A 12615-nucleotide genomic window follows, 5' to 3' on the forward strand; every position below is an offset into this window, starting at 1 on the left:
CTAAAGAGTGGCTCACGGAACATATGTTTTGTGAATAGATTACTGACCTGGCAGAACGACTGGAGTCCTGCAAATCCTTTCTCCCATCTTTATTCCCTAGTGATCGTGGGGATGTTACCTGTGCACATGCAAGGAGGCATGAGAATGCAACTGTGACTGATGGCCATTAGTTAAGAGTTGTCTTTTTTTCAAAAAAAGTTTGTTTATTTTGCAATGAATTATGCTTACAAGTAAACTGTTACCCTCACCAGATCCAGTACTAAGTCACCGCTGCTGCCTCGATCTTCATTGTTTGGCTGCAGTGGTGTCAGCACATCAACATCACTGCAGCCAATCCCTAAGCTCTGCAGGTCCAGAGATGTAGTAACGCAGGGAATACAGAGCGAGGGTTAACAATAATACAATTTCATTATAACAGTAGGGAAAACTCCTCGCAGGGAGACAACAGATTGCTATATAACACAACAGTCTTGTTATGAAACTTATCGTGACTCTTATGTTCCTCAACCGCATGCAGTCCAGTGGGGGTTATAGTACCAGCAACGGCCGGCACAGCGTCTTCAGGCATCACCCGCAAACACACGAATAAGCTTCTGGCAGCAATGGGCAGTCTGGTTTTACCCGTTGAGCCCTTAGACCATTAATCTGTAGATCTGACATGGATAACACCGTGGAAGTCTCTACCCGGCGCATTCTCTGCTACACACCTATACACACGGGGGAATACACTTCACGATCTGGCACCCGTTCCTTACTGCGAGCACCTCACACTGTCTGGCGATGCACCCAACGCTCTGCGTGCTCCCAGTTCCTGCTGGGCCTTCACGTAAGCCCTGACGAGTCTCAGCTCCGCGTTCCCTCTCTGACTGCAGAGCGTAGTGACTCGCCCCAGAGACCGTGGGATACTCGGCACCGGGCCCGATAACTTCAATGGGAAATGTCACACTGGCAGTGACCTGGTCCGTGGCCTCAGGTGGTCATGTAAAAGGGGTACAATTGGATGGGGATAAAGGTTATGATGTGATTCGTGACGCCACCTGTGGTTTCCAGATTGACCAGCGCTGCAGTGTTGCTTCTCTGGGACAGATGTTGTGGTCCAGGTGAGATGTAGAAGCTCTCCACAGGTAGAGCTGAAGTCCCAGGGCAGATGAAGTGAGTTGGTAGATAGTGAGGAGTGGAGCATGTAGCAGAGCTGGGTGTGAGGCGCGGAAAGAACGTGGAAGACACAATTGCAGGTAGTTCAATGGGCTTTACTCACAGTTCTGGTGTGCACAGATGCCCGTTTCAATGCTGTTTTCTCCAGGTGAGGGGTCCAGCCAACTTCCAGATAAGATGAAATGCAACTTTCCCTGTCAGTATGTACCTTTCCTGGCCTTTACCAAACAATTTGCTGATTAAACTCCTTCCTTCCACTCCAGCACTTCAGTTATCATTCTGGGCCAGCAGCTGCAAATCCTGTTCAGACAGCACCTCACCATTTCTGTGATTCTATATAGCACCTTTTCAGTCGAAGTAACTGTGGTAGGGGCGATGGTCCATAAAGTAACCAAAGCTGTCGGCTTGCTAGTGGCAGCCTGAAGAATGCGATCTAGGCTAGGGGATGTGGGTGTTGGAATCTGGTCGGGTGCACTCACCTTACCTTGTTGTGGGATACCACACCTCTGGGTGAGGTGCAGTACCTCTGTGGCGACTTGACCCTCAGGGGCGCCACAGTAGCGGACCCCTTCCTTCACTCTCTGCTGGCGGGAAACTTCTGAGTCTTCCTGCGCTTCCGGTTCTCTCCTCTCCTTGCTCGCCATGCCCTCTCTCATCGGGTCAGGGGTCCAGTTCACCATTCTTTTCCCCGGCAACACTGGCTGCCGCCCTGACCGCTCCGGACCCGGCATCACGCAAGTACCTGCAGCCCGGTCTTCCTCCTTATACTTATGTAGATGGCACAAACTGCTCAGTCCTTGAGCTCAGTGATTGGCTACAAGACTGTCAATGAGACGTCACCGTTGCAGCCAAATAAAGGAGACCAAAGCTGTAGTAAAGGCACAGCACTGGACCAATGGCGGATGGGTCAAGCACAATTTTTGTTTTTTATAACGAAGTGTGCATATAGGGAAATGTTTTTTTTTGAAAGACGGACAACACTTTTAGCTGGGCCCTTTGAAAAGACTTAACTGGGCTGGATAATGAGAACACTATTTAGCGACACATGGATATTATACATGTGTATAGTACTAGTATATTGGGTAACAGAAAATATACACTGCAGGTTTATCAGTAAATTTTAAGAAAAGAAAAAAGTTATAGGCTGTGCGGTGTAAACAGTGTCTGAGCTTGTGAGAAGCGTGTCAATCACCAATATATTGGCTTAAATCCTGTCCTGCTGTTGAGAATATGTAAATGTAACCATCTTGTATCTTTAGGTGACCATCCATATGAATGCGAGTTCTGTGGAAGCTGTTTCCGGGATGAAAGTACGCTGAAGGGTCACAAGCGTATTCACACGGGAGAAAAACCGTACGAGTGTAACGGTTGTGGAAAGAAATTCAGTCTGAAGCACCAACTGGAAACACATTACAGAGTTCATACAGGTAACATTTTGGAAGGTCATTCAATACGCAAAGAGTATAAAGCAATTTGTTTGATATTTGGGGCAATTTGTAATTGGGAAAGGTTCAATTGTTTACATTCAAGAAGTGCACAGGACACAAATTGCAAAAATAGATAAAATGTATGCACGGAAAAAATAAATTTTTGATTTTGTATTTATTTACTCGTATCCTGCATAATTTTTCTGTTTGGGCTTCCACCCTGTGGTAGGTCACGGTCTTAGGGTGGGTTGGTTATATATTTATTTAAGAGAAACCCGGGACACAAATCTTGCAAATTTTACACTGGCTTCTGGGCTTAATATTCAAGTTCAACTACATCTTCTTACTGGACATTAGACCCCATTCATTTGTATAGAAGTATAAGCAAGGAATGCTATAATCTGGTCAAATGTTATGCAAGATGGAGCAGGAGCGGAGCTGTGATATCACCTGTTGTAAATGGTGGATGCTTTGTTTTCTGCTGCATATAAAGGTGTTACCTGTCATCATACAGGAGGAGGTGAGTTGTGACCTCACATACTGTGAATGGTGAATTGACTGATCTACTGCACAGTATAGAGATACTGGCTCCCCTTCTTTCTCTCTTGTACAATAATGAATGGCACCTCTGTACACAATAGATAACACCGGATCTACCGAACACTATAGGTGATGTCACAGCTCACCCCCCCCCCCTGTACAATGACTGACAATAACTAGTGATGAGCGAGTATGCTCGTTACTCAGGTTTCCCTAGCATGCTTGGGTGGTCTCCGAGTATTTTGGCGTGCTTGGAGATCTAGTTTGTCTCCTCAGCTGCATGATTTACTGCTGCTAAACAGCCTGAATACATGAGGGGATTTCATAACAAACAGGCATTCCTCACATGTATTCAGCCTGTCTAGCAGCTACAAATCATGCAGCTGCGGTGACACAAACTAAATCTTCGAGCATGCCAAAATACTCGGAGATCACCCAAGCATGCTCGGGGAAACCCGAGCAACGAGTATACTCGCTCATCACTACTGATAACACCTCTATATACAGTAGCTAACTGTTGTGAATGGTGGAACCTGTGTTTTCACATCTCACCTCTTTCTCCTCCTGTACAATAACAAATGTGACATCACCTATTATGAATAGTGGATCTCCTGTGACTCTTGTGTTATCTTCTGCATATATAGTGGATGTCTTCTGCCGCTCAGTCTGAATGTGAGATGTCTTTTGCTTCTCCGCCTGAATGTGATGATAATGAAACTATTGAAAACATATCTGTACAGACCAGGAAGTTAAAGTCTAGGCTTAGGCCTGGAGTCGACTGTGAAAAATTTAAGTTTGTTTTTTTTTTTTTTAATTAGTGAAATGAAAAATTGAAAGAATAAATGATAAAAAAAAGCAAAAAAATACTTTTCGATATAAAAACCTGATTTAAACAAGAAATTACTTTCTATTGACACTTGCTTTATTTTTTACTGTTTTCTTAACATACGCCTGTATTTTTATCTTTTAATAGGTGAAAAACCATTTGAGTGCAAACTCTGCCACCAGCGCTCACGAGATTATTCTGCCATGATCAAACATCTCCGAACCCACAATGGAGCCTCTCCTTACCAGTGTACCATCTGCTTGGAATACTGTCCCAGTCTATCTGCCATGCAGAAGCACATGAAGAGCCACAAACCAGAGGACATCCCTGCTGACTGGAGAATCGAAAAGACCTACTTGTATTTGTGCTATGTTTAATGGGGAGAAAACTCTAAATATTTGTAAGGGAGGCGTTTTCAAAAGTGATAATTGGGAAGGCCGAGCAATACAAACCTCTAGAAAAAAATAAAAATAAAATCCACCTAAAAAGCAAAAAAATCAAACACATCCATCCTTATTTGGCTTTTTTGTGTGTGTGGAAGGCTTAAAGTTCTTTTCAAGAGTTTTGCTGTGTTTTTCCCCTACATTTGAGTTTTACCACCTTCTTTAGACCATGAGTTACGAGAAAGATCTTTCAATGTTTGATTTGTTATTACGGTATTTTTTTTTCCAGATTAACAAATTGAAAGTGAAATGTTTAACTCGACAGATCAATTACTAATCCAGTATGGTTTCTTTCCTTTTTTTTTTTTTTCAAAAATTTTCACTTATTCAAAATTGTTTTTGAGTTTGTCGCGTAACATTTCGTCATTTTAACACAAGATCAGACATGGCCTTATCTAGATTCTCTCTTGGATTGAGAATAGTGACCAAACCAGATAAACTGGATAAATATAAATGTGCTCTAATGTGGAGCATAAACTGTAATACCACATGGTATTCCCCTTGTAGCACTGAAGGGAGTTAGAGCTTCCTATTTAAGCTTCCCCTCCATCCACTTAGTTCAGTTTTGGACGTAAATACGTTGTATGTTTCATTAGTTGACTTTCCAATCTTCTTTAGATCTATCCACCATTGATGGAAATGTGATGACTTTCCATAATGGCCCGGAAGGGTTTTTTTTTTTTTTTTTTTTTTCTTTAAGCCGAGCACTTTGAAAAGTACGGTACTTATTCTTCATCGTTAAATGGGCAGTTCCATTGACTTGGCTGTGACTGGTAATCCTGGCAGCAAGGGTTGACCAAACGACGACAAAAAAATAAAATATGATATTGGCATAAATGTCATATGGTCTGAAAACAGTTATTTTTGCTTCTGAGTTGATACCAACCAGACCAAACCTTTCACCCTTAGAGCCACTATTATAAATGGATGTGTTTGGTTCGTTTGTGTGTTTCCCATTTCTCCAAAACAAAAAAAAACAAAACAAATTGAATTCCCAACATCCTCTTGTGACTCATCGTTCTGTTTTTTTCAGAAGCCAATGAAATAATAGGGGGCTGCTTCTTTGTATATATTCTGATTGTTTTTAATTTTGTTCTTATGTTTAGCACATTGTACTTGAATTTATTTTTTTTTTTGATGACCTCATATTTAGTAATGCCTAATTTTTGGCATTTTTTTTTTTGACACATTGTAGGAGAAATGTGCCAAATTAAGAATGGGCTAAATGACAATGTCCCTTCTTTGAACTGTTATTTTTTTTTTTTGTACCAAATATGGTATTAAATCTAGGGTTGACTTGCCCTTTTGCATTGCGCTTGGGCTTCTTATTTTATTTTTTTTTTTTTTTACTCATGAAAGCTACCTCTTAACCTATTGCCAGAAGAGACCCCTACAACGCGTTTTAGGTCTCTCTGACAGCAGATGGGTTAATTATATTATGTTCATTTATTTTTATTTTTTTTATCTTTCTATGCTGTTCCATGTTAATCTTATTTTACGCTTAATGAAATCATTTATTTTTCATCTCATTTTTTGTGATTTAAGCTGCATTTATATAAATATAAGAGGTGTAGGGGATTAATTTGTAGGTAGCCTTACTTGGGAAAATGGGGAATAACAGAGGAGAAATATTGACCTTTTTACTTCAAAGGGGCCACGTTTTCTTTTGTTTTGTTTTTTTACCCCTTGGTTGTATGAAGGGGCTAGGATACTGCTGTTGTCTTCTGCCATTTTTGGATGGTTAAAAATAAAAATGGCTCCCTGCATTAGAGACTTTTTTATTGTAGCTCTCAGAAGTAGGGGAGGGTGACTGAAGGATCTGTGGTTTAAACTTGAATTTGTGAATAGAAGTTTAGATGTGTTTTTTTTGTTCTTTTGTTTTTTTTGTTTTTTTTATAATCATAATGTGAAGGTGATGAAAGTATTAACTCTGTTGGCAGATATAAATATATATTTTTCACATTACGTATCAATGCAGACTCGTGTTTAAAAAGATGTTAGCCAGCCAAAATATTCAAGGCAGAAATGTAGTGTTTTTACGGTTTCCTCACCAGACTCCAGAAAAGGGATTATAATAAGTTGTTGTTCCACAAAGACAAACTCCAAACTTTTTTTTTTTTTTTTTTTCTTCTTTCCTACTCCCTCCCTAAGCAGTATGCTCTGAATTTTCTCCTCCTGAAACTTCACAAAAAACAAACAAACCTGGAATATTGTTAGGGGGAAGGGCAAATATACACAGAATTGTGATATTTTTGTAATATTTGTTAGTCTTTTTGTCAGTTTTGGGCCTACATATTCTGTATATCTATATATATTTTTTTTTGTAATGTGAATCAGACTTTGTGTGTATGTGCGTATGTGTGTGTATGTAATACGCGTATGGTCGAGCTGGACCATGTGTGTTAAAATTGTATTGAAAGTCATACAGTATTGTGCTTATTCAGTCACTCTGCTTCTTGCTGGCATTGGAATGTAAGCATACAGTTTTCCCGCACAGGACCCTGACAAATACTTATCATAGCTGACATGCAAAACTTTATATTTTTTTACTTTTTTTTTTTTATTACCCTTGGGGCCAGATACATGGTCTAGTTGTGGCACAGTCCTGTTTGCCCACTTTTCTTTTATTTTGGAATCTGATGTAAAATGTATAATGGAAAGCTTTTCCTGGAGGTCAAATTCTTTTGAGAATACTGCAAAAAAAAAAAAAACGATGAACTTTTTGCAACTTGTGTGTTTGAGCCTGATGTTGCAATATTATATTATTGTTTTTCAATTATCAATTTATAGAAGACTGTATATAACTTGCGCCATAATAAACTGTCATAAAATTTCTGCAAACAAAGCTTGCACAAGATCTGGCATTTAAAAAAAAAATAAAAAAAAAAAAAAAAAAATATATATATATATATATATATATATATATATATATATATATATATATATATATATATATATATATAGTGTGTGCAAAAAAGATTAAATATGCATAATATATTTTTGCACAGTAATTGGCTTTAAAAGTTGTGTGAGTGTGTGTGTGTATAATATATATATATATATATATATATATATATATATATATATCTATATATATATAGAGATATATATATATATATATATATATATATCTATACATACAGTGCCTACAAGTAGTATTCAACCCCCTGCAGATTTAGCAGGTTTGATAAGATGCAAATAAGTTAGAGCCTTCAAACTTCACACAAGAGCAGGATTTATTAACAGATGCATAAATCTTACAAACCAAAAAGTTATGTTGCTCAGTTAAATTTTAATAAATTTTAAACATAAAAGTGTGGGTCAATTATTATTCAACCCCTAGGTTTAATTTTTTGTGGAATAACCCTTGTTTGCAATTACAGCTAATAATCGTCTTTTATAAGACCTGATCAGGCCGGCACAGGTCTCTGGAGTTATCTTGGCCCACTCCTCCATGCAGATCTTCTCCAAGTTATCTAGGTTCTTTGGGTGTCTCATGTGGACTTTAATCTTGAGCTCCTTCCACAAGTTTTCAATTGGGTTAAGGTCAGGAGACTGACTAGGCCACTCCAACACCTTGATTTTTTGCCTCTTGAACCAGGCCTTGGTTTTCTTGTCTGTGTGCTTTGGGTCGTTGTCTTGTTGGAAGATGAAATGACGACCCATCTTAAGATCCTTGATGGAGGAGCGGAGGTTCTTGGCCAAAATCTCCAGGTAGGCCGTGCTATCCATCTTCCCATGGATGCGGACCAGATGGCCAGGCCCCTTGGCTGAGAAACAGCCCCACAGCATGATGCTGCCACCACCATGCTTGACTGTAGGGATGGTATTCTTGGGGTCGTATGCAGTGCCATCCAGTCTCCAAACGTCACGTGTGTGGTTGGCACCAAAGATCTCGATCTTGGTCTCATCAGACCAGAGAACCTTGAACCAGTCTGTCTCAGAGTCCTCCAAGTGATCATGAGCAAACTGTAGACGAGCCTTGACATGACGCTTTGAAAGTAAAGGTACCTTACGGGCTCGTCTGGAATGGAGACCATTGCGGTGGAGTACGTTACTTATGGTATTGACTGAAACCAATGTCCCCACTGCCATGAGATCTTCCCGGAGCTCCTTCCTTGTTGTCCTTGGGTTAGCCTTGACTCTTCGGACAAGCCTGGCCTCGGCACGGGAGGAAACTTTCAAAGGCTGTCCAGGCTGTGGAAGGCTAACAGTAGTTCCATAAGCCTTCCACTTCCGGATGATGCTCCCAACAGTGGATACAGGTAGGCCCAACTCCTTGGAAAGGGTTTTGTACCCCTTGCCAGCCTTGTGACCCTCCACGATCTTGTCTCTGATGGCCTTGGAATGCTCCTTTGTCTTTCCCATGTTGACCATGTATGAGTGCTGTTCACAAGTTTGGGGAGGGTCTTAAATAGTCAGAAAAGGCTGGAAAAAGAGATAATTAATCCAAACATGTGAAGCTCATTGTTCTTTGTGCCTGAAATACTTCTTAATACTTTAGGGGAACCAAACAGAATTCTGGTGGTTTGAGGGGTTGAATAATAAATGACCCTCTGAATAAACTTTTCACAATTTAAAAAAAAATTAAACAAAGAAATAACATTCTTTTTTGCTGCAGTGCATTTCACACTTCCAGGCTGATCTACAGTCCAAATGTCACAATGCCAAGTTAATTCCCAATGTGTAAACCTGCTAAATCTGCAGGGGGTTGAATACTACTTGTAGGCACTTGTATGTATGTATGTGTATATATATATATATATATATATATATATATATATATATATATATATATATATATATATATATATATATATATATATATAATACTGTATATTAAGTGTTTTTTTTTTTTTTTTTTTTTAAAAAAGACAATTGCTCTGCAAATAAAAAATTATATTACTGTGCAAAAAATGTTCTTTTATCAATTACCGTGCAAGAATTTTTTTGTAGAAATCTTACACCTGTTCATTACGGTGTAAATTGCAGTCTCCAATAAATGAAACCCAATTTGTAATATATCGTATTTATAAAAACAAATTGAAAAAAAAAATGTAATCAAGAAATATGATTATATAACTAACTGCGTAACAATGGCATTGCAATCTTAAGAAGCCCAGTGTAATTTCAGATTTTTAAGTTTTCAAGTGCAGATGCATGTAGAATTTTTGCTTTGGAAAAAAAAAAAAAAAATAACTTTGATAAAAAATGAAAGCAACATACCTGCTCCAATAGTGACAGATTAAACGGATTTAAAAAATATTCTGGAAAAATACTTTCTTTTTTGTAACATTGCTCAAAAGGTGCAGAGATGTGTTCAGGAGTTCATGCCTTCATCCATAATACATGAACACATAATATTTCTGCCATGTTCACTTGACCCTTTTTTTTTGCCAGCTATATTGTCAGAGACTGCTTCTTTAATTCTTTGTGCCTATGAATTTTTAAGGAAAAACAAATAGAAAAAAAATCTTAAAGATAAATGCAGGAAAACTGTGTCCAGCTACCAAACCTATATGTATTCATTCTAAAAGAAAAAATGTAAAAAAGAATATCTGCTGCAGTTTATCACAATTGTTCTGACAGTGACAGCATGTTTTGGATGGAAAATCAGAAGTGGCTGTTCTACTAATATTTCCAGTTTCCGGTCCTTTTTTTTTTTTTTTTTTGTCCTTGGCCAATTTAAAAAAAAAAAAAAAAAAAAAAAGTTTTAAAACTTTGTCACAAAACGAATCTGCTGATCCCAAAGTCCTAAACTTTGAAAACATTCTTACTTAATGACACTTTGATTTGTGCATTGGAATATTTAATTTAACTATTGTCAAAGCTAAAAAAAAAAAATACGATAGTTGAGAAACTTTTTGCACCAAAATTTTGCAAAAAAAAAATTTTGGCTTGTTTTTGGGAAGTAAAATATTTTAGAAAATCTGACACATTGTTTAGTGTTTCAAAAATATATAAAAAAAAAAAAAACTAAAAGCCAGATGGGTCCTAAGTGTTCAACTTCCGTACGTAGACCTCTTCGAAGTTGAGGTTAGTGCAGTACACAGAAAGGAAATGAGTTTATAAACAGGAAGAGTATCAAAGACTCCCATCGACTGTCTTCTAACCGCATTGATTGCAAGAGTCATGCTTTTGTTTTACGATCACCACTCGATACTTGAACACAGCCCCCCAAATCCGGTCAAAAGAATATGGGGGAACGAGCGTCTCTTGACCAGTTCTTCCATAGACTCCAGTGCCCATTATCCATACAGTCACTCCTGAATCAATTTCCAAAACAGTCAGCCTGTTCCGGTGTTCTTGTTGTTACTTCTCATGTTGTGTTTTTTGCATGTGCTTTTGTAAAAGGCCTGGATAAAAAAGCAAAGTTATCTGTTCATATATTTATGTGTACAAATATTGTAGCATTACGGACCAACAGCCCTGAGGGGACCTAGCAAATCGTGGCTTCCTTTTTTTTTTTTTTTTTATCCCCCCCCCCTCCAGTTTTTCTTTTTTCATTTTAATTTTATTTATTTTTTTTTTTTTTTGTTTTGTGTTTCCTCTGTTTTTGTTACTTTATTTTGTGTTCAGCTAGCCTCCACATTGTAACAGCACAAGTGCCAGCCGCAACAGCTGTCAAAAGTTAATAGAAACAAGAAATTATAAAAAAAATAATAATAATAATGCTAATATTAAATAAAATGGAATATAGTGTTTATGAATGGATATTAACCATTTTTTTTGCCAGTGGGTTTGGCAATGTTTTTGACAGACCCCCCCCCCCCCTTCAAGCATCAAAGTGATTAAACATTAAGTCTACCTCAGCACCCTTTGCCTAAGTTTATTGGGTGCCCACTGGTTACGTTGCCTAAAATACTTTCTTTTCTTTCTTTTTATTTTTTCCTCTTTTTTAAGTTTAGTTTTATGGTTTGGTTTTTTTTTTTTTTTTTGCTTTTTTTTTAGGTTTACCAAAACAGAGGCTCATATAAGGTGGTGAATTATTACATTTCAGCCTGATTGTCGCTGTGTCGTAATCTTGGCGTTTTAGTTGGTAGCACAAATGGAATTTGGAAAATGGTTGCTTTCATTAGACCTATTAATGCCGATATTCATTCTTTGCGGTTGAGTTATTGCAATAATGTTATACATGCATCATATTTTATAGAGTGTATGACTTTATTACTATCCTCCCCATTTGGTCTTACATGATATAAACTTTTGCTTTCTCTGTGGTGTCCATTAACCCATGCTTGGCTGTGTTGACTCTTAGCTGCAACTTGTAGGAGTAAGCCCTACCAGATGTTATGACCCCGGAGAATACAACCACAACTTTCTCCGATTTGTTTTTTAGCAGCAACATAGGAACCACCACTAGCTAATTACAGACACAGGACTCTATTAAACAGTCCTATAGCATTGTAATCCCACTGTCTGTCATCTGTGGGAAATATATACATTCACTGTACAACTATGCACATATATCATGAAGTTTGTAATGTTTTGTTTTTATGACTTCTTCCCCCTCCAATCTATATATAATTTTTACATACATATGTTCTGTTGGGGGAACCAAGAAAGTATATGCTAATAAAAATTGATCAGTTCCTAGTCTTGAAAAATTATGTCCTCCTCCCACCACTAGCTTTATTCTGAGGCTATTAACATTGAACAAGACAGCCTTGATAATTAGCACTGGGTTCCAACACTTCGATATTTGACAAAATTGCTTTTTGCGTTTGATTTTTTTTTTAGGGTGGTTGGGGGAAGGTTATGACAAACATGGACCATGGATCATGAAAAGCTTTGGCCTTTTTTGGGGAATCCATGCCAAAATTTAAATGATTGAGTCAAACCTATTTTGGAATGTCCTCAATGGATATTGCTTTAGGTTAAAGTTGAGTAAAAGATTTGCAAGACCCTGATCCAATGGCTACATCAGTAGTCCATGGATGCCAGACCAGAGCCCTGGGAACCCTCTCCCAACTGTCGATAGCATGTCATGTGCTCACCATGCTCCAAAAATTTTCTGGGCGTTTTGTTCAAGCCGTGTCGAAAATGGCACCAGTTAAGAGGAGGTTCACATGGCTTGAATCCAGAGGCCACAGACCCGATCCATGGAATATGCTCAATAGAAATTACTTTAGGTTAAAGTAAAGTTGAGCAGATACATTTGCAAGACCCTGGTCCAATGGGTATCAGTAGTTCACGGCCACCAGACCAGTGCCCTGTGAACCCT

General features: G+C 38.3%; 1 protein-coding gene across 2 annotated transcripts in view; it reads left to right on the plus strand.

The window, feature by feature from the left end:
* The window catches only part of ZBTB16 (zinc finger and BTB domain containing 16), a 149923-nt gene extending 142677 nt beyond the window's left edge, over window positions 1-7246 (plus strand). For both annotated transcript variants that reach the window (XM_073585291.1, XM_073585290.1), the window contains 2 exons: window positions 2415-2582; window positions 4096-7246. In XM_073585291.1, the coding sequence (XP_073441392.1) occupies window positions 2415-2582; window positions 4096-4325 (398 nt within the window). In that variant the 3' untranslated portion in view covers window positions 4326-7246. The remainder of the gene's footprint in view (window positions 1-2414; window positions 2583-4095) is intronic.
* The last annotated feature ends 5369 nt before the right edge of the window (window positions 7247-12615 follow it).

This window comes from Dendrobates tinctorius, unplaced genomic scaffold (genome assembly GCF_039654945.1).
Source record: "Dendrobates tinctorius isolate UK_male_01 unplaced genomic scaffold, ASM3965494v1 ptg000086l, whole genome shotgun sequence".
Taxonomy (NCBI): domain Eukaryota; kingdom Metazoa; phylum Chordata; class Amphibia; order Anura; family Dendrobatidae; genus Dendrobates; species Dendrobates tinctorius.